The sequence below is a fragment of the Citrus sinensis genome, chromosome 9 (genome assembly GCF_022201045.2).
Source record: "Citrus sinensis cultivar Valencia sweet orange chromosome 9, DVS_A1.0, whole genome shotgun sequence".
Lineage (NCBI taxonomy): Eukaryota > Viridiplantae > Streptophyta > Magnoliopsida > Sapindales > Rutaceae > Citrus > Citrus sinensis.
The window spans coordinates 2,998,492-3,025,643 of NC_068564.1; the positions used below are offsets into that span (position 1 = coordinate 2,998,492).

At 30.7% G+C, this 27,152-nt stretch overlaps 1 protein-coding gene across 2 annotated transcripts; it reads left to right on the forward strand.

Moving 5' to 3' along the window:
* Nucleotides 1–10,669: 10,669 nt before the first annotated feature.
* On the forward strand, nt 10,670–13,444 carry LOC102608767 (gibberellin 20 oxidase 1). Of its 2 annotated transcripts, XR_008051584.1 has the most exons (4): nt 10,670–11,388; nt 11,515–11,836; nt 11,968–12,596; nt 13,128–13,444. XR_008051584.1 is itself a non-coding variant. In XM_006490225.4 (3 exons), exons 1-3 carry the CDS (start codon nt 10,832–10,834, stop codon nt 12,238–12,240), a joined length of 1,152 nt encoding a protein of 383 aa, XP_006490288.2. In that variant the 5' UTR covers nt 10,670–10,831; the 3' UTR covers nt 12,241–12,637. The 2 variants fall into 2 exon arrangements, 1 of the variants encoding a protein (XP_006490288.2); XM_006490225.4 differs by lacking the exon at nt 13,128–13,444 and having other exon boundaries at nt 11,968–12,637.
* The last annotated feature ends 13,708 nt before the right edge of the window (nt 13,445–27,152 follow it).

Sequence of the window (27,152 nt, forward strand, 5' to 3'; positions counted from 1 at the left end):
GATTTGATGCTATTCCCCTTGTTTGTCGCGTGCTTATATAAAATGGAGAAGGGGAAACTCTCATTAAAAGAAACAGAAAGCCGACTGTAAAAAGAAAACCTATCATGGCTTATCTGACTACAGTTTTAGAGCATCAAATCTATAAAGATAAAAACCATTTGAAAGTTAAGTTCATAAAATGATTACGGACATTGGTTGACTTCATCACCAACCGCACGTAGATGAGGGAGCAATCCTCCTTGATGCTGCAGTGTTCCACCTTGAATGAATTAGAGCATGTAGTAAGTGTAAACTTTTGAATTTTCTTGCTTAGCTTTTCAGGTTTCAGCTGTCCGCATACTGAACATTGTGGATGCATATGTTGGATCATCTTGATAAACATGATTGCTGCAACCCTTTCTTAAGACATAATTTGGTGGTGTATATACATAATTAGATATAAACATTCATCAAGAGACTTGATGTGAGGATTAAATTGATTCAACTAATTAGCTAAGATGATCAGATCAGATAGATCTCCATGATCAAATCCATCCAATGGCAGGGCCCCGACCGCCTTTATTGGTACAACTAAGACTAGCATCTCCCCACCACCATATGCATGCATAATGGGAAAAACAGTGTTGTTATAAACTCCTAGCTAGTTTCCTCTAATTTGCAAAACTAGCAACACGAAATCTCAGTGATATAATGTCACAGCACGCACTCAACATGAGATGACAAGTTGGGTCACTGGAATTTTTCTCTTTAAAACTTCTAAGTCATTTCAGTTACCTGTTGGATACTTTTCTTCTTTTTTAGGATGTGACGCTCTCTAACTACATTCTCTTCTCCAGAAAAAAGAGTGGCCCTGATAGGGGCCCGTGAAACACTTTGCTTTATAGGTGCATTATGAAGATATTAATAGTTGTAGGCCTTTTATCCAAGCGTTTATATTCTATTGTTGAGCGTTTACTTATCAGTTTAAATTTTATTTTTGCGACTACTGATCGTTCGACGGAAAGACAATTAGTACTGTTTCGTTGAGGGTGGGCATCAATCTTTGAGAGCAATGACAAGCAAGCGTGTGGAGACGAAAAAAACCATTCATGGTATTACATGTGAATATGAGACAGCAACCACAAGTCCACAACAACATGTTGGTCTGTTATAGTTGTAATGTTCAATCTTTGGTATTAAAATTAGTAGAAGCCAAATTAACGTAGGATGATTTGGAATACATGATGTTTAGCTATAAGCTACAATCATGATAGTGCAACGCCAACTGGTCTCGTCACCATCAATAGCATTTCCATGACAATGAGAACATACTTTTGAAATCATTGCAATGGAATCCATCTTTTTCTTCAAAGATCCAAAACCAAAATCAATCCGGATAGTCTCTGCTCCCCATTTGTATAATGATTTAAATCCTCCACCAGACCCACCAACAAATAATGGTTCAGACAAGAGTGAAAGCATGTAAGCAATCTTTTTAGTGGATATATATATATAAAAATAAAGAGGATGAAACTGTGTTTGTCCTAAATGTGACACAAACACAACTCCCTACTCTTTAACTACAGTTGTGTAATAGATCCAACCTTGTTGGGTCTATCAATATCATGGGATTTGCTCGTGGAGAGAGAATTTAAAAAATAAAAACTTAATTCTGCTCCCATCTTTGTATATGCATGCTGTTGTGACAACTCCACCATCATGTTAGCTGCCTGTAGTAATGGACCTTCATGTCTCCTCTTTCTGTTCTCCACCTATTTTCTTCTGTCTTCTAGTGATTATGGATTTAGGGGGAAGGAAAATGGGTTAAGAAATTAATAAGTGGTTTTGATCATTCAATCAAAATGTTTGTTAATGTGAAACACCATTCTTGAAAACAATGGGAATAATGCACCATAAGCACACTCTTACTGTGCCAAGCATAGCAATAAAACTAATGATATATGTAAAATAAAAGAATGCATAAGTTATTATTTTCCAAGTGAAAAATGAGAAGGGTGGGGATATTTTCACCTCATTAATTAGAATAAGTTCACATTATTTTTTAAAGCATATGAATCAACCAAAAGTTTAGATAATTAATCAATTAAATCCTTCTTAATTTTTCTTTACTTAGGTATCTTTCACCATTAAGGTTTCTTTCAGAAAAATTTAATTTGACTATTTTATCCTTATAATATAGGATAACTAAATTTTCCCAAGAAACATAAGCTCTTGTATTTAATAGTTTAGGTATTTAATTTTATTTCATTAAATCTCCAAACTTCTTGTTTATTTGAATTTTTAAAATAATGTAAATTTATTGTAGTTATCTCTTGGAACTTAAGTGAGTTCACAAAAATTGTGAGATAGAAATATTACCACCCAAATGTAACACTGTATAAAAGCACATGTTACAGTGGTTTTTATGAACAGGATGGAATCAGGATCTTGGTTTCAAGAAAGCATAAAATATAGAGGACTATAATATAACATCTTGGAAATTCAGGGAGCGAATTAGAATATGCATACAAATTTATAAAATTTCCTATTTAGTCCCTTATTTTCCTGAATTTTTTTTTTCCTTGTGGTGGCCTGCACCTGGTTTCCCCCCGCAAATGAATAGATTCTTGTAAAAAAATATACAAAGAAAGAAATCAAAAGCGGGATAGTATCATAATACCTGATCTTTTTATTTCAACAAGGACATAGTTATCTATTTTCAACAATTGTATCTGTGTCACTTTCAAGTGACTGAAAGATCTTTAGTATCAATTATGGTGATGGCCAAAGTCAAATATCACGGGGGAACTAGATCATTTCAGTAAGTCAAAAACAACTACTTGGCCTAGTGATCGACAACTCTTTGGGGGCTTATTCTTCAGTTCAAGAGTTCAAGAGTTCAAGTCTCCCAATTGAAAAAAAAAAAAAGTTCAAGTCTCTCCCTGTGTAGTTATAGTAGTAAAATTTTTCTTATTTTATGGGTAGATTTCTTAACTATTTGTCTTTCTTTGGAGCAAATTTTTAAGTTGGACTTTACATAATTTGTGTCAAGACAGTTTCCTGTAGACTTTTGATTGTAATAGCAATAGAATTATATTATACTATTAATAAATTTAATAGGGGTTAGGGACTAATTTAATATGAATGCAAATTCATGTTTACTAATTTAATACGAATGAACAAATTCATGTGTACTTAACTTATTTGTGAAAACGTAAAAGATAAGAGATCTAATATTATTATCCTTTTCTTTGGGCGACATTTCCACTCTTCAAAATGTATACCACTTCAAAAAAATAATTGTGAAAAATCCATATAAATTTAACAATTTCAAAATAAAGAACAAATTTGAACAATTAACCAATTAAATCCTTATCAATTTTTTAAGCTTATAGCACAAAAGCAAATGATATTAGACAATTTGGTAATTTTATGTTATTGTGACAAAATAGTTAAATTATGTTAAACAACATTAATGATCAATAATGGATAAGAGAGTTACAGAAAGAAAAGTGTATAATTAATTAATTGTTTTATTTTTTATTTTAAATTTAAAAAATTAATGCTAATTATTTATTTATTTTTTTAAATGAGTTGGATATACACAAATTGTGAGGTGAAAATATTCCATTTTTTTTGGCCAGTGTAGGCAAACAAAAAGTCAAAAGAAGGATTTTCTTCCTTTGAGAAAACCTTTTAAGAACATTTCTTAGTCGTATTATTCAGAGTCTCATATGCATGATGACCAAAATTTAGTGGTCTGCAGTATATTGAGCATCAATTTAATAAAGGGTTGAGTTAAGCATTCTCATTTGAAAAGAGTGATCCATATTCTTCAAGATATTTTTGGAGGGGGATAATTAAAAGCCTTAGTGATCGATTATTAATGGGGGTGGCTAGAAAAGGAGTTATGTATGATTAAGGGTTTAAAAATTATTTGGGTTTTGGGACTTCAAAAAAAGTTTGATTGTCCTCTCTTGTGCGCACGACAATTATTTGTGATAATTTTGCTTCACGTTTATTGCCTTCTCAGTGACTCTGTTGTTAGTTCCACTATCATTTTCTTGAAATCAAGAAGAATATATGCTTCTTTTAATTTTTTGTCCATTCTGTACCTACTTTTATTTACTTTGTAATAATAATTCAGCTCCCACGGTTATTTCACTTTTCTCATGATTCATGCCTTGCCAACCACCTTGTAGTCTAATGGTAATTAACACACCTCACTAATGAGGGCTTTTAAGTCTACTCGTGTTTATTTTGGATTAATTTTCTTTTAAATATCTATATATATGTAAATCTAGTTGCTTTCAAATCCAAATGTCAAAACTATGCTATAAGAGAGTTGATTTAGGAGGTTTTGGTAGATTCGTACTGTAAATATAATAAATTTATAATGTACCTAAGATTTAAAAAAAAAATCAATTATAATAACTTACTTTTCAAAGATTGCCACTCTAGCTTTACATTTTAGGCATATTTAGTATTGTTGCTTAGGAATTTATACAGCTTCGATAACATAGAAGCTGTGGCCTTAAGTCACAACACCAAAATATTAAGATTATTTATGTTTTGTTTACCATAGTTTTTTCAATAGAATTTCTTCAAACGAGTCTTCAATTATTAGAAAATTTTACAGACTAATAATGAATTCATAACAAAAGAGCACTTACTCTCTCGCACAATTTGAATATCTCTCTCACAATTTAGATAATTTGATGCACGCTTTGGGTATATAAATGCTTAATTTTAGTTTATTATTAAACTTGCTTGTAGAATTTTCCGCTCCCCATTGTTCAATGTACAATGTTTTTCTTCCCAGTGAATAGGCAGCAATTAGCATGACATGACCATGTTCCATAAATCTTCTTAGTTCTTACTATATAAGATATTTATAAACCGAACTTTCTGTTGGAAAATGGAGTACTGACTTGCATGCCAAATATTTATAAATTAATGAAGCTTTTAGTGGGAAATGATTTAATGTTTTTGCATGCAACTGTTCAAGTCAACTAGGGGCACGTAATTACAGTTTAAACACTAAGTTCAATTATTTTACTTATATCCTCAAAGATACGCTGACCGAATCAAAGTGCTTTAACACTTAAGTTCCTCAAATTACAAAAGGGAGATTGCCAATTTTCCCCCTAGAGAAACCAACATATATCATTTATCCCTCTATTATTTTTATAATGGTCAAAAATCTCCCTGACAGCTTAAGTTTCCAATATTATCCTTATTTTCAACTACTCTTTTATTTACATTTATTATAAATTAAATAAATTACATGAATAGAAACTAAATAAAAAAATTAAGTATTAAAAAATATATATGTTTTGATATTAGAAAAAAATTAATAATAACATTTTTTTCTTGTAATTATTTATTTTGTGAACATTTTCTTATGATAAACATTTTGTAATATTTTAAAATTAAATGTAAGAAGTAGAGGCAAAATATTTTATTATTTATCTTATAATAAATTTTTATTTGTCATTCAAGTTTTCTTATAATAATTCTTTTATCATTTTATAATAATTTTCTTATATATTTATTATAAGAAATTTTTCACAAAATAAATAAGTACAAAAAAAATTATTATTAATGTTTTTGCTCATATCAAAACATATATTTCTTGTTTTTAATGTTTAATTTTTTATTTAGTTTCTATTTATGTGATTTATTTAATTTATAATAAATATAAATAAAAGAGTAGTTGAAAATAAGGGTAATATTGTAAACCTATGCTATCAGGGGAGTTTTTGGCCATTATAAAAACAACAGAGAAGAAAATGGTATATGTTGATTAATGTAGGGGAGAAATTGACAATCTCCCAATTACAAAATTCGAGTTTATACTTAAAGGTGTTTCCTTCTGCAGATGACAAGATTGATGCCCAATTCATCACCAACTTGAGACTTTGAAGAATATATATACACGTATACATATTATTATTATTATTAATAAAAAAGTAGAGATGCCTAAATGCGGATTTCATGCGAATTTATTATTACACCATATGTTATATAGTTAATTAAAAAAATAATAATAACACCAAATGGTATAATAACGAATCTGCATTTAAGCATCTGCACCTGAGAAGCTCTGTATAATATATGCATTGTATACGTGTTTGACACTATGCGTAGATTTTAAGATGAAAAAGGAATGAGCCATTGGATTCAATGACTCCAATTAGGTTCCCTTAATAGAACACAACTATATATATATAATTAGGAGTATTCCAATTTAGGATTATGGATTTGTTAAAATTCAGAAAAACTATTAAGCCATATAATTTAGTAGTGCAATGACATTATACTATTAAACCATATGACTTAATAGTTTTCTTGGACTTTAATAATATATATATAAATTTTTGCATAGAAAATATTAAATATAGTCTCTATAGTAAATATAAAAAAAAAAGTAGATGGAAGAAAATAGTCATTTATATAATTATATTTAAGTAAGTTAAAAATAAAGGGATATGCATGAAATTTTGTAGGTAATGCCTTGGGCTACCACAACCCAAGTTAGCCCTCCACTAGCTTTGTCACTGTTTAGAGTTCAATAGAAAATTCTCCTTCATGAATATAGATAGTGTGTATTACACCAACTATTATAATATACGGTGTAATAATTTTTTTAGATTAGATAAGCATTATATATATAGTTCTTATTTAATAAGGGTTTTCTTACTTTATTAAAATAAAAAATAAATTAAAAGATAAAAAACACAAATTTCAATACACTACAGTATAAAATATATTACATTAGAGTGTATATTTTTCTTATCCTTTGGTGGATCCCTTGTTCTCTCTCTCTCTCTCTCTCTGTCTATATATATATATATATATATATATATATATATATAATGGAAGAAGATATGTCTTCTTAAGTGTTTGATAAGTCTTGCCTTCAATTAATACTGATTTTCAATCTATATTCGATGCATCTTTAGGCTATACAAAAAATTTATAGATTCAATCTTTTAGTAAACCCTAATTAACGTCTATAAAATGTGCATAATAACTTCGCAAGGAAAAAAAAACAATGAAATGTAAGTTGTAACCACCACAATGGAATAGAGTGTAAATCCTTGTAACAAATCTTAAATGGGTACTTCAGTCATTGCTATAAATTAACAGAAACATGTCTTTAGTTACAAACTGTAAAAGAAAGGGGATCTCTACAATATTATCCCAAAATGTTAGATATTTCGTTACTATAATAGCTATAATCACAACGTTTTAGGAGCTCCTCGAGGGATTTGCAGTGAGTGGTGCGAAAATACTTTGACTTTCTATTTCTTTTACAAAAAAAGTAAAGAGTATATTAATGAATAAAAAGTAAAGTCGGGTTCTAGGATCTAAGCGGATTAGTTTTCAAACATTTTTTTTATAACTGATCACTTAGTATAAATTTAGAAAAGATAGAGATTAAAAAATTGATTTGAATACTCCACTACATTTAAGATATTTTTATGTCTCTAATATGACAACTTTTTAAATTTATTTCTAAGATTTAGTAAAATATCTTTTGAAGACCATCGAAAGCATCTTTAGAATTTATTAAAACCTCTAATGTAAGAGGGGCTTTTGAAGAATTTCGAAATTTCATATAGAACAACGTATTATTTATATAGACCATATACTCTAAAGTATGGTAATTAAATTAATCCTAAATTAATATTTTTGGGTTATATAGAAGTATTTTAGAGACTTAATGTTCGAGTATCTGATGTTGTTTAATATGTTGTTTTTTTTTTTTTTTTTTTTTCTGAACCAGTTTACTATGTCATTTGATTCGCCTTGCTACTTTCATTTCTAACCCTGAAAGAGTTGTACTGCAAGCTGTGTCAGAGTCACAGCAACTTGGCTTTGGTTGCTTTGGTTGCCTGCTGAACAGGAAACCTCAAATAGTCCCTTAAAAGGGACATTACCTAGTAGCAAATCTTTGACGTTTTTCTGCATTAAAATTCTGCCCTCGACATTATAATCTCTGCAACATTAGTTCTTGTCCTTTCTTCTGTATGATTTGATGGAGCTATTACTTGCAACTTGCAAACCATTTTGTACGATGTATAAAACTCATATGGGCTCTATACCAAGCAGCGAGGAGAATCTTGATGCTATTATATGTTTATCGGGAATCACTCAGTAGTTTAGTGGTAAAAGAAAAGATTGGAATCGCTCTTTGTGTGCGTTAATTAGTGAAAGTTAAGTTTGTTCTAATACTTGAAAATAGATCTCTACTCATGTATAGACTAACATCATAAATTTAAAAAAAAATCAATAAATTTATGATAATAAATACCTTTAGTTCACTTTTGGATAAAAAATCTTGACTATGTCCTCTTTGTTTAATTAAAAAGATATTCTCTTAAATACTTTTATCTCCTCTTTTGAAAATATATTCAATTTCCTCTATTTCAGATATCTAGACTACGTCATCACAAAATTTAGGAGATATTTCTAATTATAACCATTAGTAGAAAACTAGTGTTTAGAGTAATTATTAATTGAGATCAGTCTATACTCTAAAAAGAGAGGAGGAAGCAAAATGTTTTGAGACCATTTTATGCCAGACATCCTTTCAAGCCACTAATTCCCATTAGCCAATATTCCTTTTCTTTTTCTCTAAATCTCAAAGCAAAATCAAATGGGATTGTGAGTCTGTCCATTTTCTTTGAAATCAAAATCTTCAATGGACCCACGAGCAAAATCATGGTACCTAAATGGGGCAAAAAGCAAGTAATCTTTTGGCGGGTGATGAGAATAAATAGAAACTTTTGGTGGGTATTGAGAAGAAATAGAAACTACATTGTCCCTTACATGGCACTCACTTTTTTACTTGCAGTTTGTAGAGAAATCCAAACCTAGATGTCTAATCAAATTTGACGGACATGTTTTTGGGTGAATTCACGGATTACTTTTTGTATGAATGACATTGATCTTGTCAAAATCCACTACGATATTTGCTAGTTGTACGCCTCATTCACTAGTCCTATATTGGCAACCTCAACTTCCCCACCACCCAATGGCAAAACTGGGTTTTCACACTAATCAATTTGATGCTGCTGCAATGTACCTTTAAATATTGATCGTTTATCAGAAAGTAAAAGGGTTAAAAGGGTAACTGCCATGGCTTGTTTTTATATACAATTATTATTTCAAGTTGAAGAATGGCCACCTATCAAATTTGGATTAATTAAGTGAATCATCTACTTTAGAATTGCTTCAGATCAGCTTTAGAGCTCAGTCCCAGCTAGAAGAATGCTGACACTACACTTAAATTCATATAGTAATAATAATAATAAAACAAGCTAACTAAATTCAATAATAAATAGTCCCTCTGGCCTCTGTCTAAGAAACAACAAATTTGGTCTCAATAAGATAGGGTTTTATAGGGTTCATTAACAGGCAGTAAATTCTGTTAAATTTTGAGCTTCTGACAAGCATCGGCCTAGCTCTTGTTAAAGAAGATGTGGGAACTGAAAAAATTCCTTCAACTCTCTCTTCTCCTTATTTGTTGGTGCTTTGTAACCCACAGCAGAACAGTCTTCACGTCACCATCCCTATTAAATCCTCAAGCTTAATCACATTGTTTTGGATTCGACTGTTGAAACTACCTACCATATCCCTTCGTTCATTCGAGTCTGTTGTTTACTTGACATGAAATTCTAGTAGATCTTTTAGTTTCTGTCATTTTGTTCCACTCAAATCTTGCTGATTCCAACAGAAACATTTCTTTGTCTCTTCCTTATACTCCCATGTTACATTTTCAATCATTCTGGTTAGCCATACATGCTACAACTACTACTTGTACTTTTGTCACAAATATATACAACTAGCTGGTTAGCATTGCTATCAATGTGTGTACTCTGCTGTAATTAATTAAAAGATGTTGAATAGTGAAGATCAAGTCGTATCAGCTTTTTCAAGCAATTGCGGTCCTTTTTTTTTTCCATCACACATTTTTTTTCTTACAATTGCATCATTTTGCGACTTTTCCCCATAAAGAAAGCACAGGGGCAGCTCTAAGGTTGGCTAAGGCCTTTCATTATGGGTCCAATAGTGTTCGCAAAAACTTGCTTGCTACAAGATAGTGAGGAGTAAGCAGGGTGACATTAACATATTTTCTCTTCAATAGCCAAAATGCCATTGGGAAACTCTTTCCTGGCAAATTTAAAAAGACGACAACACTCCTAGAAGTTGGACCCATTATCTAATTTTTCTTTTAAGAAGTAAGTTACAAACTCATAAGACTGATTCATTTAAAAAAAAATTAGGGATATTTTAAATTTTATATGTTTAACCTTAAAATTTATTCATTCTCAATTAATTGCGTCTAAATTAATTTGGTCCTCGTCTGAATTGTAGTGTGGGTCTATTTCTCAATTAATTTACTTAAAATTTAATGTGGACCCACATATTAACGAGTTTAGCTCTCATATCATATAAAAAATCATTAGTATAACTTATCTAAAAAGTTAAACTTAAGACTGTAAAAACTATCAAAATCTTATATATTTAACTCATTACTAATTCTCAGTATATGTGGCTGGGATATATATTGTCTCCAACAGAGTCCCACTGCAAATTCCTTCTTTTATAAGCCCTTCTTTGCAAACACTCCAAATTAAGAGAGAGAGAGAGAAAGAAAGAGCTATAAGATTCCAATTTTTGTTCACGATCTCCCCAATGAGAGTGGCCTTGGCTTTTCTTTCGACCCACCTCTCAAACTTATATCACTCCTTCCCATTCTGTTTTTCACAACTCACAAACTGTTCCCTCTCTTTGCCTTTGTCTCTCTCAATTGAATCTCAACTCACAACTCTTTAATGCAATGGCAATAGACTGCATAAAAAATATACCCACCATGCTTCATCAACCAAAAGAAGATTACAAAGATGAACAAAAGCCACTAGTTTTTGATGCCTCAGTGCTTAAACACCAAACCCAAATACCAAAGCAGTTCATATGGCCTGATGATGAAAAGCCTTGTGTTAATGCACCGGAGCTTCAAGTACCACTTATCGACTTGGGTGGGTTCCTTTCCGATGACCCTGTTGCTGCTAAAGAAGCTTCAAGGCTCGTAGGTGAGGCTTGCCGAAAGCACGGGTTCTTTCTTGTTGTTAATCATGGAGTTGATTCAAGCCTAATCGCTGATGCTCACCGTTACATGGACCATTTCTTTGAGTTGCCACTTAATGAAAAGCAAAGGGCTCGGAGGAAACTTGGTGAGCACTGCGGTTATGCTAGTAGCTTCACTGGTAGGTTTTCCTCCAAGCTTCCATGGAAAGAGACGCTGTCGTTTCGTTATTCAGCTGAGAAGAGCTTATCAAATAACATTGTTGAAGATTATTTGCTTAACACAATGGGAGATGAATTCAAGCAATTCGGGTACGAAACGAAACTATATGTGTGTGTGTGCCACTACCATTTTGATCCTTTTTTGTTATTTGTTTTTGTTTCAATTTAAGACTCAATTTTTTTAATTTCATATGTATATGTTTTTGCGTAAAACAGAAGGGTTTATCAGGACTACTGCGAGTCGATGAGCAGACTTTCACTAGGGATTATGGAGCTTTTAGCAATAAGTCTTGGTGTAGACAGGGCCCACTTTAAAGAATTTTTTGAAGAGAATGATTCGATAATGAGGCTAAATTACTATCCGCCGTGCCAAAAACCAGAGCTTACTTTAGGGACAGGACCTCACTGCGATCCAACTTCTTTAACAATCCTTCACCAAGACCAAGTGGGTGGTCTTCAGGTGTTTGTAGAGAATGAATGGCGCTCAATTAGCCCAAATTTCGAAGCATTTGTCGTTAACATTGGCGACACCTTCATGGTGAGAATAATTCACATATTATTGTTAACAAAATAATTAAAACGGTGTTATTACAAATTTTCCTTCTGTTTTGATCATATATGGTGATAAAGCTAATTAATTTGGTTTTTTTATGATATATTTTTCTTCAGGCGCTTTCAAATGGGAGATACAAGAGTTGTTTGCACCGGGCGGTTGTGAATAGCCAAACAACAAGAAAATCACTTGCTTTCTTTTTGTGTCCAAAGAATGATAAAGTGGTATCCCCACCAAGTGAGTTAGTGGACACATACAGCAGCCCAAGAATATACCCAGATTTTACGTGGCCTATGCTTCTCGAATTCACACAGAAGCATTATAGAGCTGACATGAAGACTCTTGAAGTATTCACAAACTGGCTTCAACAGAAAAAACAGCTGAAATGATCATCATGCATGTTCTGCCAAAGAAAAAAACGTTGATAATGGGAGATAAAGGGGGAAAAAAAATTAGAGTTTGGATTTTTCTGGAAAGGAAGACAAAGGGCTAGCAAAGTTAAATTGGGCGCCGGGGGGGGGGGGGGGGGGGGGCGTTTTTTGTTCATGGGGTCAAGTAACTTATTAGCTTTTTCACTGATGAATCAAAAAGCTGGAGAAGAGAGAGACAAAATGAAACCAATAAATAGCTGGGATCAGCTAATTCTTTTTTTTTTTTTTTTCCGTATTTTGTCCGATAATATAGAAAGGTCATCAATAGCAGCGTCAACTATGTTCATGTAAAACGCACAACGAACAAGGAATAGGTAATTTAGTGATCTTATTAGTGACTTTATTATATGTCTTATATTTGAAATATTATGTAGTAGTTGCATGCTGACCTGCCTAGAATATTAGCCTTATGAAAAATATACCTATTTTGAACATAAACTTGACCCAAAACCCAAAACCCAGAAATTAATCTATTAAGGTTGGCTAAGATTAAAGCTTGCAAATCTATATTAAAATTCATAATTCATATTCATCGGCCTTATAAAACATACCTATTCAAACCCTAATTATGTGATCATCGTCACCCAGACTATATTAAATATTTACGGGTGTAGGACACACGTCACTTAATTATTTAGCGAAAATTAATTTAAGGTAATGTTTGGTAGAGCTGGAGACTTAAGTATATGCTCCAATTGTATGTATGTATATATATAGGACTCCCAAAATGGTTAATATAGAAAAGGTTAATGTTGATGTAAATAGTAATTAATCAAAATGGTTAAATAGCAACAGGATTCCTACGTCATGGCTGGCATCAACCAATGAAATTGTTTATTTTGAAGGTCTGGGAGCTACATGAAGCCATCAAATAAATCCAAGGTGAGATGGTGGCCCACAGATTTTTAGTGACTCAGAGGAATAGGATGCTAGAATCCATTGAAGATTTACAGAGCTTTCATTGCAGTGTATTCGTCTGCAAAAATTTTTATTTTATTTTGGTTTTCATCATCATATTTTTTTTTTAAAATTTTTATATCTGGTTATTTGGCAGATTGTGTAATATTGAAAGCAAAGGAATGCTTGTAGCGTTGTCGTGGTGTTTGTCGTAAAATGCTGCAACATTCTTCGGATGATGATATCTCAATAAATTTTTAGCCTTAGATATATTTTGAATATCGTCAAGGATTCTGTGTAATTATGAGCCTCTCATTTTGCTAGCTCATTATTTTGCTTAAACTATTCTAATCAAACATAATAACACAGCTCACAGCTAGTCCATTCAATTAACTCAATATATCGACCCCCCACATGCAAGGATCCATAGACTAATATATTTACCTCTATTTAGTACCATATATGTTCAAAAACCCATTCCTAAAATACATAAACAATCCATTAAAATTCAATGTTGAATCCGTTTTTTTTCTCTTTAAAAAATTAGTTATACAAATCCTATTTTTCTTGTCTATACAAAATCAGTTACAAATCCTACTTTTCGTCACACTTCATGTAGAAACACTAATTAAATAAATTTCATTTCGAGGTTGATATAAGAAGAATCAATTCACCAAATCCGCTGAAGGGGCCAATCTCACACATTCTGCGAATGAGCCTAACAAAAATTTTTATAATTCTATTTCAAAAATTGACACTGTAATTTTTCTGTTTTACCATTTTTTTTTTCAAAAATACTAAAAACAGAATCTATTTAATGGTTACAATTATAGCATCATATATAAAATTAAAAATTCAACAAGGCAAGAGATACAACACCAAAATCAATTCAAGTGGGATTTTAGTTATTTACAGACTAACAGAAGATTCTCATGTTGTAATTAACATCATGTTCAGATACTTTCGAATATTAATTAAAGTGTCTTTTTTAAAGAAAGAAAAATCCAGGGATACAGCCGCCGCAAGTAAGGACAATGACAGTCCCATTCCCGTACTCCCTTCCAAAAGGCCCGCATCACGTGGAACCATTTGTTGTTTGTTCTGGCAGCGCCCTTCATCACCTAGCTATTATATATATATGCCTCATTGATCCATCTCCTTGAAAAAAATAAATAAATAAATAAAAGAAAACAACAAATATTATTCTCTCATTTTACACACACATATATATTTAAAAAAAAAACGACATCTCGTTGGATTTCTATCATGGTTACCAGCTGCCCCTACCCGGCTCCAGGCTCCATCTGCCATTATAAATTTGATCTGTACAGTTCTTGTTTTTTTTCTTGCATTAATTAATTTAGACCTTATTCACACTTCTTGCCCGTACCATTAAAACAACATTCATGATTTGCTTACATGTCCTGCATGTTAATCGACTCATCCATGTGTCCTACACTTCGGATTGGTCAGTTTCCGCTACTATACACGTGGGCCATGAATCAAAATCCATGTGTCCTACACTTTGGATCGCCCACTGTCAGTACTTACACGTGGGGTATGTATCAATATCCATGTGTACTAATTTTGTATGGTTCAACACGGCCAGGTTTACAATATCTCAATTTATATACACGAGCTTATTTATTCTCTGGTGCTTAGGAAATTGCCATTTTACAATGTTATAAATTATATCCTCTGTTTAGGAATTTTTTATTTTACAATGTTGTAAAACTATATTAACTATAAAATCTCATATTGGTTGAGTATAAATCTCAGGCTAAGGGTGTGTTTAAAATTAAAGTTAGGCAGCTATATCTTAAAATGTACAGCACTAAAATATTTGGTAAATATTAACTGTTATAACTTATAAGTTATGTTGATATGATTTTTCATTTGTATGATAAAAAATCTATTATATCTTTAATAATTTTGTAAAAACTATTATTTAAAATTTATATTTATTATATATTATTAACTTTTATTTTATAGTTACAATTTTTTTTTTCCACAACAGCTGTAATTTAAAAGTTACAACACTTCAATCCCAAACAGGGCCTAAGTACATAATATTGGGTAACTCTCAATTATTAAACTAGTTTTTTAGTATGAGTTATGTCTATGAGTTTCTATAAACCAGTGCCTTTTTTCTTAGCACATTAGGTCACGTGTAGTTCGTTATTTTTGAATGGTTTTTGTCACATTTAAAGGTAGTGTTAACCCATTTATACATTAGTTGGTTATAATACTATATACAGTCTCATAAATCTAACTTATTCTTAAAAATTAATTTTTTAAGTATGAGTCAGACTCATGAGCTTCTATATATTATTAGAGCCAAACTTATTCACAATTAGAGCGCATATACTAGCCATCCATTCATGTGACAAGAACTTGTCAAAAATACTGGTTTGTATGGGATTGAGGGTGTGAAAGAAACTATCCTTTATTGGCTGAGATTGAATTATTAGCTAAGTTTATTAGAATATTTGGCAACCGTCAACTCTTAACTAACTTCTGAGTACTAGTTAAGCTTATCGCTTTCTATACAAAAGTCTTGCATTTCGTAAAACGTAGATTTCACCCAGCTAGTTACAGAAAGACGAATGACGAAGGGAGAATAATACGGTCTGTTTATTTATTCGTTTCTCAAAATTTTATGTTTCGGCCTCCGCGTTTCACATTTGAGATTGTAAAAATTGTGTATTTATGTCAATATCTCGTCTAGGTCAATAGCAAAATGTGCATAGGTTTATGTGAGCACAAACGATGAATCTAGTCTTTTACATGAAGAAATTGCATCATTTCCCAGGAAATTTTTATTGCCGTCTCGCTATAGGACCACGAGCATGATTTAATTCCTCGATGATCAAGAGCGAATCATTGAGAGGACAATATTTTCAATCTCCTTGCCTCAAATTCAGTCCTTTGTTTCTTTGCTCCTGCTCTTATCCTATTCTTTCTAAATTCTTAAGCACCTAATTGTATATTTTCCCTGCGGAGAAATTCATTCAAAATTACTCAAATTACGTAATCTCATCTTTTTTTAAATTTCCTCTCTAAGACTCAATAACTTGCTCACAATCACGTCGCGATTACTACATAAATCTTTCTGACAGATTTGAGTTCTATTCTTAAATTCTACATATTTCTTGTTTATATGATAATGTTTCTCTCAAGTGTATCGACAAATAGCTTATTTCCTTTTCAAAATTTTTTATATATACCATAACTCAAGAATTTTAAGAAACAGCTCGACTACTCTCACATTATTAAAAAAAACAGAATCAAATAAAGGAGAAGAGGTGTACCGCCCGTTTCTAATAGATAGATAAAATTGGATTATCTTCATCTATATTAGTTTTTTTAACCCGATAGATACAGTCAAAAAACAAAAAAACAAAAAAACAAAAAAAAGTTTTTGGACAAAAGTAAGATCGAAACATGTGTGGTTGAGTGTTTCCTCTTAAGATTTAAAGCCACGATCATGATTTTATTGGCTCTTCAATCATGGTAGATTCAGTTGCAGCTTGGGACCAATGCACATGAGGAGTCTCTGTCCATGGCTTCTTCCATGCATAGAAACAACATCATTTTAAATATTTATTCATTTGGGATTTTGGTAATGGACAAAGTTTGCTTGTTTTTATTGGTAACTGTGTCGTTATCATTTTGAATCAAAGTAAATTAAAAAATTGATAATAAGCCAAGCTTTGTAGGTAATGATAACACACTCATATACAAAGAGAAAAACAACAAAGCAACAACTTAAGCGGTTTCCCTTCATTAGTTTAATATTAAAAGTAGCACACTGTTAATTTAGTTTAATCGAAGCTCATCAAAATTTTATAATTTCATGCCTAGCTCCGTCTACAAGACCTCTACGGCTTCCCCAAATTTGTCGTGTTTGCTGCTTTTATTAAAAAATTATTAACTTATGTTATTTTCGTATAAGAGTTCAATTTCTTTTTGGAAGACTAAAACTTCATCTCTCATATAATTTTTTTTACCATGTCCCTTATAAATTTTACCATCCCATTTTTTTAACGTCAAAACGCTAATGACAAACACATTTTTAAGGGTAAATCCGACATTTTATTTTACAAATTGATTAGTTTTAATTTGAACATTTTTTGTAATATCTATTTGTTTTTTTTAACAGGTTACATTTATTCAGTTATCTTTAACAGTGTGCTTTTTCAATAACTATTTAAATGCTACAGACAAGCTGTGTCTTAAGAATTTATGAGGAATCCAAGTGATAAAACAATTCTACGATTCATTTCCCCATTCTTTTTTTATAGAAGAGAATATTTATAATCTAGTCACACCTCCTCAAGACGACACATGAATTATTGATTCACTTCCTATTTTGATAAAGTTGGTCAATTTAGATTACTTATATAATTAATAATTAAGATTACTTAAAAGATTAGCTCACTTCCTAGTTTGATAAAGTTGTCCAATTTAGACCCATTTGTGACCCCCGTCGCTTTAGAGGGCTTGCATGATTAAAATGAGTTGTGATACCTCGTTTCTTATGAATAATTAAGTGATATTTTCACATAAGATCCTCTTCTATAATTACGTGCCAGGATGTCCAACACACATTCAAATGTTGATAAATTATCACAAAATCTTGTTTCTTCTATTTCTTTGTCTTTTCTTTCGGCAATTTTGTGTGACAATGAAACGAGAAGACGACGAATTTGATTATACATTCTACATAAATAAATAAATATATCTCTTGTATATCTAGAAACTAGGTGATTACATATTTTATCTTAGCTTAAATTTTTTTTTTTTTTACAAATGGGTATTATCAGCAATTGCCACGTAATCTGGGAACCCTTCAAAATTTAACAATGTTATTGTAGTGCATGGAGATCCGATGTAAGTGCCTTCTATTGGTTAATACTATTCAAACTTAATGCTGCAGCCTGCATGACAAAGACACAAGTCTAAAATTATAATGCAAGACAAATAGAGAGTTTCCATCATACATGCAAATGAAAACCTCTTTAATTGACAAATTTGGCATATATATGCTGGAATGAGTCATCTTTTAAAGACGTAACTTTTTGAAAACTTGTGATTTTTCATTTAGTTTACATTTATCTATCAATTAAAATGAGAGTGTTGCGGTGCCAAATTCCGAAAATTCTCATCCACGTTTTTTTCTTATGGATTTAGAAAAATGCGTCACATTATTTTCGTATATTGTACTCATTTAATAAATTTATCCTTTTTTAAAAAAGACGAAGATTGGGTCACTTTTTTTTTTTTTCCCAAATGATTGAGTAGTTACGTGAGAAAGAGTTCAAAATAAATCATTCATAAATCGTACATATCAACAAATTATGTCTGGGTATTTTGGTGTCGTAAATGCAACTTGGAAAAAATTGAAAAACATTCACTATCAAAGAGCAATTTATTAAACAGTTTAGTTGAAGTTTCCATTTAAAATAAGGTAAATTTCATATTATCGTATCGTAAATTGATTATTTTCAAATTATCTTCTTATTTTTGAAAATTTTAAATTTTTTTATTTCTGTTTAAAAGATAAGGGAAAAATAAGGGTGAGTTGATAATTTTTTTCTTAATAAAAATGAGGATAAACTGAGATCTTTAAAAATAAAAGAATGATTTGAATATAGTTAATTTACAAAAAAACAATCCAAAATTAACCCTTTACGAATATATACGTGGGATGGTTTACAAGAATTCATAAAAGTTAAACCTTTTACCTATCAAATGTTGAGAAATGAGGGCATTTTCATGGGCCTAGCTCAGCAGTTGAGCTTGGAGCCTTGGAAGACCATTTTGTTGTCCATAATTTATCAGTTTTCTGCTCATTTAATCACGGCGCTACTTGGCCCCATTTTTCGTTTCCTCAGTTCTCCTGGTACAACTTTATCTCTAATAAAATTATTAAAACAGACATAATCTTAGTAAGGTTTTTTTTTTTTTTTTTTTCATGGCAATTTCTGATATTCTCTTTTAATATCACATCCTCACACTATAAGTTTATATAGGACAATACCAAGTGGAGAGACCTGCTTCGAAATAGCATAATTGAACTACTTTAGAAATATGTGCATAAAAATTCTAATAGGGTATACTTCGAAGTAAATATTATAATTGAACCCTAAACTAGAAATATGAGCATCAAAAGTCTACTAGGATATATTTTGAAGGATCATAATTGAAGCCCACAATAGAAATAGCAACTTTAAGAAAGGAGAAAATTTACGCACGCAATAAGTAATAGAGACTTGAACCTCAACCTCAATAATGAGATAAAAAGATATCCACTATTTAATTCACAAATGGTTTGTCTTATTAACTTGCAACAAAACCATTATTTCAAACTAAAGATTCATGATAATTTACAATTTACTGATTCTTAATATATATTAGAATGAACGCATCATTATTTTAAAATTTTGCTTTTCTTGTCAAGATAATAGATCACCATCAAGCATTATAAATTTTTTTATGATGAGACTTAAAGAAAATAGAGTAATAGTTTAATTTGGAGTAGAGACTAAAAGAGATGAATTACAGGAAAAAAATGAATAAATTTGTTTGATTTGAGATTATTAAAGTCGTTAACTAGGGTAAATTAGAAACTAAATATGATATATTGAAAATTTCAAAAAATTTCAAAATTTTTAATGATATGTGTTTAGAATTATGGTTAGGAAATGTGGCACTTTTTCCTTTATAACATGTATAGATTTTCTTCTTTTACTCACTATCCGATAAGTGAAAAATTGTGAAAGCATTTTTTACTTTTCAATTATTGTAGTTAAAGACACCAACTTCAGTCAAATTTAGCCAACTGTTAAGTCTTTATCTTTTAGCTTTAGTTGAGTCATTGATAATTCTCCCAAATGTTCAATAGAATCTTATCACGATATCCAAATGTAGCTCCACTCCATGTGTTAATCGCAACATGATGACATTAGGATGGGCTACAAGGCCCATGAATTTGGACCTTATGAAAATTACACAAAAAAATTAAGACCGTGGGGTGAATGAGGGGTAATGTTTAAGGTCTTTTTTAACATAGGATTGCGGTGAGTGTGGCTGTTTTACACTTTATATTTGAAGGAGTGTGACGGTTAACTGTCGGTGCCAGCCCGTCAAAACCAAGTCCATCAGGCGCGTGGGATGGAACAGCCTGGATAATTGAGTTGGTGAGCCATGCTATGTTGTACCTAATTTTTTTGAGGTCCGCCCTGTACGGTCCATGGCACAAGTCCACATAAGGCACGTCGTGCCTAGGCCTGAGCCGTGCTAGCCAGACTCTTTTTTTTTTTTTTTTTGTGGGCATGCCCATCGGAAGTAAGATTTGAGAACATATGACTTTTGTTGGTGATATGCTATAAACATATATTTAAATATTAAAAATACAAACATCTGAATTTTATAAAATATTATTATATTAAAAATAAAATTACACAAGTTACAATATTTTTAACTAACTTTTTGAGAAATACATTTATTTTATTTAATTGAAGTATATAAAGAAAAAAATTGTTTACATTTGCATAACATAACACCAATAATAATACGAAAACTTAACAAGCAATGCTGCATTAAATAATAATTACAATTCAATTAAAATTTGATTAATATCTTATAGCATTATAATATTAATTTTATATTAAAAATTCAATTAAATAGAAACAGAACCAAACATTCTTGAATTTAATATTTTTAATTTGAGATTCGTTTATTTAAATAATATATAGTACAATAATCTAATTAAAAGTAAGACATAAAATTTGAAGCATGTTTTTTTAGTGCTTTTTCATGTACCATACTTTGGTCTATCTTTAATCATGTCGTACTTTTGCAGTCCATGTACCTAAACATCAAACCCTTGCTCAGCCCACATGCATATTGTGCGTTGTCATGTGCCCTACTAAAGTGTGCTCGTGTCGTGCCTATGTTGTACCTTAAGCTGCTCGGCTTATTTGGCCATCTCTAATTGAGGAAGGGCATATATATATATATATATATATATAACTGATATATAAAACTCAAATTCTAACTTTACAAATTGCTATACAACCCGCAATTAACCCTTATAAAATTGCTCACAAAATCCTTAGAAATTTGAAAGAATAACATCTCCACTCACAAACTAGTGGGGGAAAAAGTTGGCACTACTTATAAATTAGTGGATGAGATGATATATCCCATCCAGATATATATTAATGTATACTTAGAAGAAGAAAGCGGTCTGCTGGAACTTGAACCAAAAATCCCAAGTTTAACGATATGTGTTTAAAATTATGGTTTGATGAGATAGAAAATAGGGCCTAATAGCTCCACTATATATTTAAAAATTACTAATATTTGACTTCGTTAATTTCTCTCATCATCTCCACTTTTTAATTAATCTCACTTATTTTCACACAATTACCTTTGTTAAACAACAAAAAGATAATTAAAATATAAATACAATTCCAGAAATCCTAGCCATCTTCGACCATACTTTCATCACATTAAGCTATGGCACCACTAGCCCTTAGTCATTGATTGACCCTACTAACAAGTTCCCTAATAGCTGCTGGCTGAAATCCCTCATTATTTGAATTGATTTTAATGAGATTGATATGATAGTATCATAATTAAAATAATATCAAATGAAAAAAAGGTAAAAAATAATTTCTGTATATAATCAAGAAATTATAAATACATTGAAATAAACGATAAATAATTAAAATTGGTTAAGAATAAAGTGGCTAAAATTGGAATAAATAATAAAGAATGGTGAGTTAAGGTGGTAACAATGATGGAGGAAGTGGCTAGAGTTTTTGGAATTATTTTTATTAATTATTTTTATATTTTAATAAGTATAATTTTGAAAATAAGTGTGTTTAATTAAATAGTGGGGGCTGATAAGAAAAATTGAGGGGTCTAATTTCACCACTGGTATTTAAATTACAACACGGTGACATTTGGCTGGGTACAAGCACCAAGTAATTTGAATCTTGTCAAATAAAATTAAGAGTGGTATATTTAATCCCCATAGTTTATCTCATTAGCCCCCAGTTCTTAATTAACTAAATTTATTTCCAAGGTTACTCTATCCATTAAATTGTTTTATTTAACAGCCTTTATTTAACAATTTGTTGCCAATAGTGGCACCATACTTTTGTTTTCTTATTGCGAGATAGAATCAGAGGAGAGTAAAATTGGTTTCAAAGTTTTCAATATGAGGAATAAAAAAAAATTGATATTGAGTCACTTAAGCATCAAATTAAGCCATGAGTTTGCAATCCACGCAATCAATAGCTATAATCGATTATGAGCTCAAGCTTAAGCCTGACCACGCACAAATAGGATAAAAAGTTTAGACGCACAATTATAGCGTTTTGGAATTGCAGAATCATTCTTGAGAATCGAATGAATGTCATAAGATAAAAAATGCAGAGCTTGCATCAAATTTTTAATCATGGGTAATTTTCAGTTTCATCCCCTGAGGTTTTGGGTCCCTTCACTTAGATAGAATGTATAAGGGTATCTTCACTTTACACTCTTACTGTTAGTATAAAGTTTAGTTGACTGATAATTGACTGAATCAATGACTAAATACCCTTGCGTCAGTAAAACAATATCTAGATATGTACTAGGTATTAGATCATTCACAAATTTGGTGCCAAATTATATTAAGATCTCAATAAAATTCATGAGAAATACACTTATCATTTGTTGTATCACCACCCAAAAAGAAATAAATACATGCATTTGTCATATTATTACTCTAAATCTTGCCCAAAATATCCGTCTTTAACGAGATGTTAACCAACTTAACAACTGTTTATGCAATGAATATTCACAATTTAGAAACCAAAACATATAATCCAACTAAAATTAGTCATGCCAAGTTCTTAATTTTAGTAGCAGTCAGCCTCTAAAATCAATATCAAATGAATAATAACCAACTAAAACAACAATTTTTATCATGGGTTTTCATGATTTGAAGGGAAAAAAAAAAACACACGCACCAACTATGTAGACCCACATTAGCATTATTGTTCAACCTCAGCTTCACTTTTAGCTCATCCCAACACTGAAAAAAGGAAAAAAAAAAGTATAACAAAAAAGGGAAGTTTCAGTTACCTGGCATGTGGCTCCATCGGAAGGTGGGTGGGTTCTTGGTCGTTGTCAGTATTCGCTCAAAGCCGTTGAATCAGTTTGAACTCTTACATCAGTTCTCGTCAAACTTGATTTCGATTGCTTCCCCGACATCTTATTCGTCACAGCAACGAATTCGCTTAATGCGTTAATGCTTATATGAATTTGTTTTTCCCATTTGTAAAGATAAAAATTAAACAAATCATTATTTTTTATTTGGTATAAAAACCCATTGAACACTAACATGTTTCTATTATTACCTAGGGGACATTAATTGTTTTTAATTTGGTGTAAAATCCATTGAATACTAACATGCTTCTATTAATACTAGTAGACATAACAATGTTTCTGACATGTTCCTGTTTCCAAAGTGTAAAAATTCAAAATGTTTTTACTATTTAATAAGTTAGCAAATAATTATTTAAATGCCCTCACATACTAAATATATACTAAACTTTATACTAACGGTAGGGGTGCAAAGTGGAGATACCCTTATACATTTTATCTAAGTGAAGGGACCCCAAACCTCAAGGGATGATACTGAAAATTACCTTTTTAACCATAGAAACTTGGTAAACCACTAAACGAGGGAGAGGAGAGAGAAAAGAACGGTAAATTTTAAACATTTAAGTTACTATTTTAGTCATTTTAAGTTAAAATGAGAAAAATAAGAGCTAATAAAATAAATTGAGGGGTCAAATATCAGTACTCTATAATTAATCAAAGTGGATTCGAACGATAGTTATTGAAGAGTGGAGACTTTTTTTTTGTTTGGACAATTTTGAATTATACTATTTTAAAAATAAGTTATGTAAAAATTGTCCAATTTAATTTAAGTTGGACTATTGGCATTGTCCAATAACCTTTGGAAACCCTATTCTTTTTCTACCTTATTAAAATATTTAAATATAATACAAATTTCTATAGGGTGAAGTTATTTGAGTTAACCAATTTTCCCTTTGAACCCTGAATTCAAATTAAGTTTTTGTTTTCAAAATAATTTTTAATAAAATTACTCAGCCAACCCTACTTCTCTTTTTCTCCCAGTTCCCCAATTTGAATGTAGATAATTTAAACTTTTATCTTTCAATTTCAAATAAACATTGACATTGTTTTTAACCAACTAATAAAAAATCTACCATAAAAGAAAGAATATTAATCAATTTTTACTAGCCATGGAAACCATAAAAGTTTCATTGGGTTTCAAATTTATCCTTGAAACAACAAAATTTAAGATGAATAAAAAGAAAAAGAACAGTAATATGAAGAAAGAAATAAAATTTGATTTATGAAGAAAAGAAAAGAATCAATGGATAAAAGAATGAAACTGAGATTTCAAAATACATAATGTGATAATAAAGAGAGAACATATAATATGAAAGTAGAGAGAGAAAATGAGCAAAGAGTAATTTTGAGATTTTAAAATTTTTAATTACACATACATACATACATATATACATACATACAATGTATGAAGAGGAATTTAGTGAGTTCTAATAGTCTCACCCTTTTTTAATTCTTATAACACCATTCTTAATGACAAAAATAGCATTTTACTTAAAACTCCTCATTTTGAACCCCAATCTCCTTTTAATTTTTATCACCATTCTTAAAGAGAAATTTAGTGAGTTCTAATAGCCTCACCATTTCTTAATGCTTATAACACAATTCTTAAAGACAAAAATAACATTTTACTTGAAACTCCTCCTTTTGAACCCCAATCTTCATTTTTTCATTATTCTTCAAACCCCATATCAGATTTTTTTCATTATTTTAAACTCTTGCTCAAATTCCTTTTTTTTTTCCTCTCTCTCTTCTATAATTTTCACGTCTCATGCGAATGATATTCCTTTCACTCACTCCATCATTTTTAAGACAACTTCATTATCATTATTATTCTAAATTTCAGCTCCTAGGTATAAATCAATCCTCTGTATAATGGCGCTTTGTTGCACGCCCAAAAATATGGGAGGAAAATAAACAATTCTTTTCTCTATGTGTAGTATCTATTTGGATTTAAATTTAATGTACTTATTAATTTATTTTTTATTTGCTGAGTCCCTGTTTTGATTTTGAGTAGCGTTATTAGAGGTTTTGGGAATTTTTAGAATTGGGTTTTGCTAGTTACAACTAGGGTTGTCCAACAAACGAAGTGGTACAATATAGGCAGAACATGCGTCCATACAACACAGAACAGTACAAGCATGCTCGACATGGCACCTGGCATAGCACAACATGAACGTGGGCAGAATTGGGCTTAGATGTCTAGGCACTTGGGTTGCACAAACATGGCACGATTAAAGATAAGCTACAAGTCAGCACGTGAAAAAGCTCACTTCAAATTTTATTCATAATTTTAATTAATACTACAATATATCATTGAAGTAAATGAATTTGAAACCAACAAAATCAAATTTACAATTTTTTTTCTATTTATGTTTAATTGATTTTTTAATAAAATTAATATTATATTATTTTAAGATATTATTCAAATTTAATTTGAATTAGAATTATCATTTAGTGGAAATATAATAAATTTTTTTAATATATTTCAATTTATTGAAATAATGTTTTTTAAAATAATTAGTTAAAATATTGTAATTTGTCTAATTTAATTTTTTTATAAAAATATTTTATAAAATTTACATGTTCAAATTTTAACTATTTAAATATATGTTTATAATAGATCACCAACAAAAGTTTTAGCTTAGTGGTTTAGAACATGAAATAAAGGCATTTGATAATGTGATTCTATTTTTTTATTGAAAAAAAAAGAGGAGTTGGACTAGCATGACCAGGCACGGTACGGCACGACTAACGTAGGTTTGGACGGTGTTGTGTTGGCCCATTTACCGTCGTAGGCTTGTTTTTGGCACAACCCGTGAGAATATTATTCCGTTTTATTTAGACCTCCCAATAGGCTTTTTTATGAAATCTCAAAGAAGATTCAATATAGATTAATCCTTAAAAAAATTATACACACACACACACACACACATATATATATATATATATATATATTGGAGTTTTAGTTAGTTTTTGGTAACTTCTTTGATGATTGAAGAAAATGCATATAATAGAAAAATAGTTGGTCAAGAAAATTAATTGTGTCTAATATGTAAGGGTGGGCAGAACCGAATTAAATTAGAGTATGCCACATGACGTTTAGGGATTAGTTGGACCATACCAGAAAAATTCGATTCGGTTCGATTTTTTCAATTTCAATTTGGTGTTTTATAGGTGTTAAAAAAAAAACGAATTGATTAATACCAAAACAGAATCGAATAGAAGTACTCAAACCAGTTTTTTAAAATTCCTAATTCGAACCGAATTGAAATTTCAGAAATCAAACCAAACCAAATGAAAACCAAACCGGTGCCCACCTCTGCCAATATGTACGGGTTTAATTAAAGAGTAATGATACAGCCACAAACTCTTGTACAAACTTATTTTGTACAAACTGACGTGGCATTAATTAATTGGTTGAATGAAAATATAAATTAATAAAAACAAATCATGTGGGCCAAGTGATATTTAATTCAACCAATCTTATCATGCCACATCAGTTTGTACAAAATAAGTTTGTACAAGAGTTTGTGGCTGTATCATTACTCTTAATTAAATATGTTTGTATTCTTTTATGTAATATCAATGAAGTCTAAAATTATAAAATACTCAAAGCCGTTTTAAAAAATTTTAGGAGGGTGCCAACAATTCAACTCAATCAATTTTATTTTATTTCCAATCTACTTAAAATTCAAACTCGAGTAACACGTTAAATAAAATTACTCCAAAACCGGTTCATTCTGAGGCCCACA

Excerpts from the sequence above, each read along its gene's own strand:
- LOC102608767 (XM_006490225.4), top strand. The coding sequence starts at position 10,832 with ATGGCAATAGACTGCATAAAAAATATACCCACCATGCTTCATCAACCA. Across the intron at positions 11,389-11,514 it reads GATGAATTCAAGCAATTCGG|AAGGGTTTATCAGGACTACT; the intron begins GTACGAAACGAA and ends TGCGTAAAACAG. Across the intron at positions 11,837-11,967 it reads ACATTGGCGACACCTTCATG|GCGCTTTCAAATGGGAGATA; the intron begins GTGAGAATAATT and ends ATTTTTCTTCAG.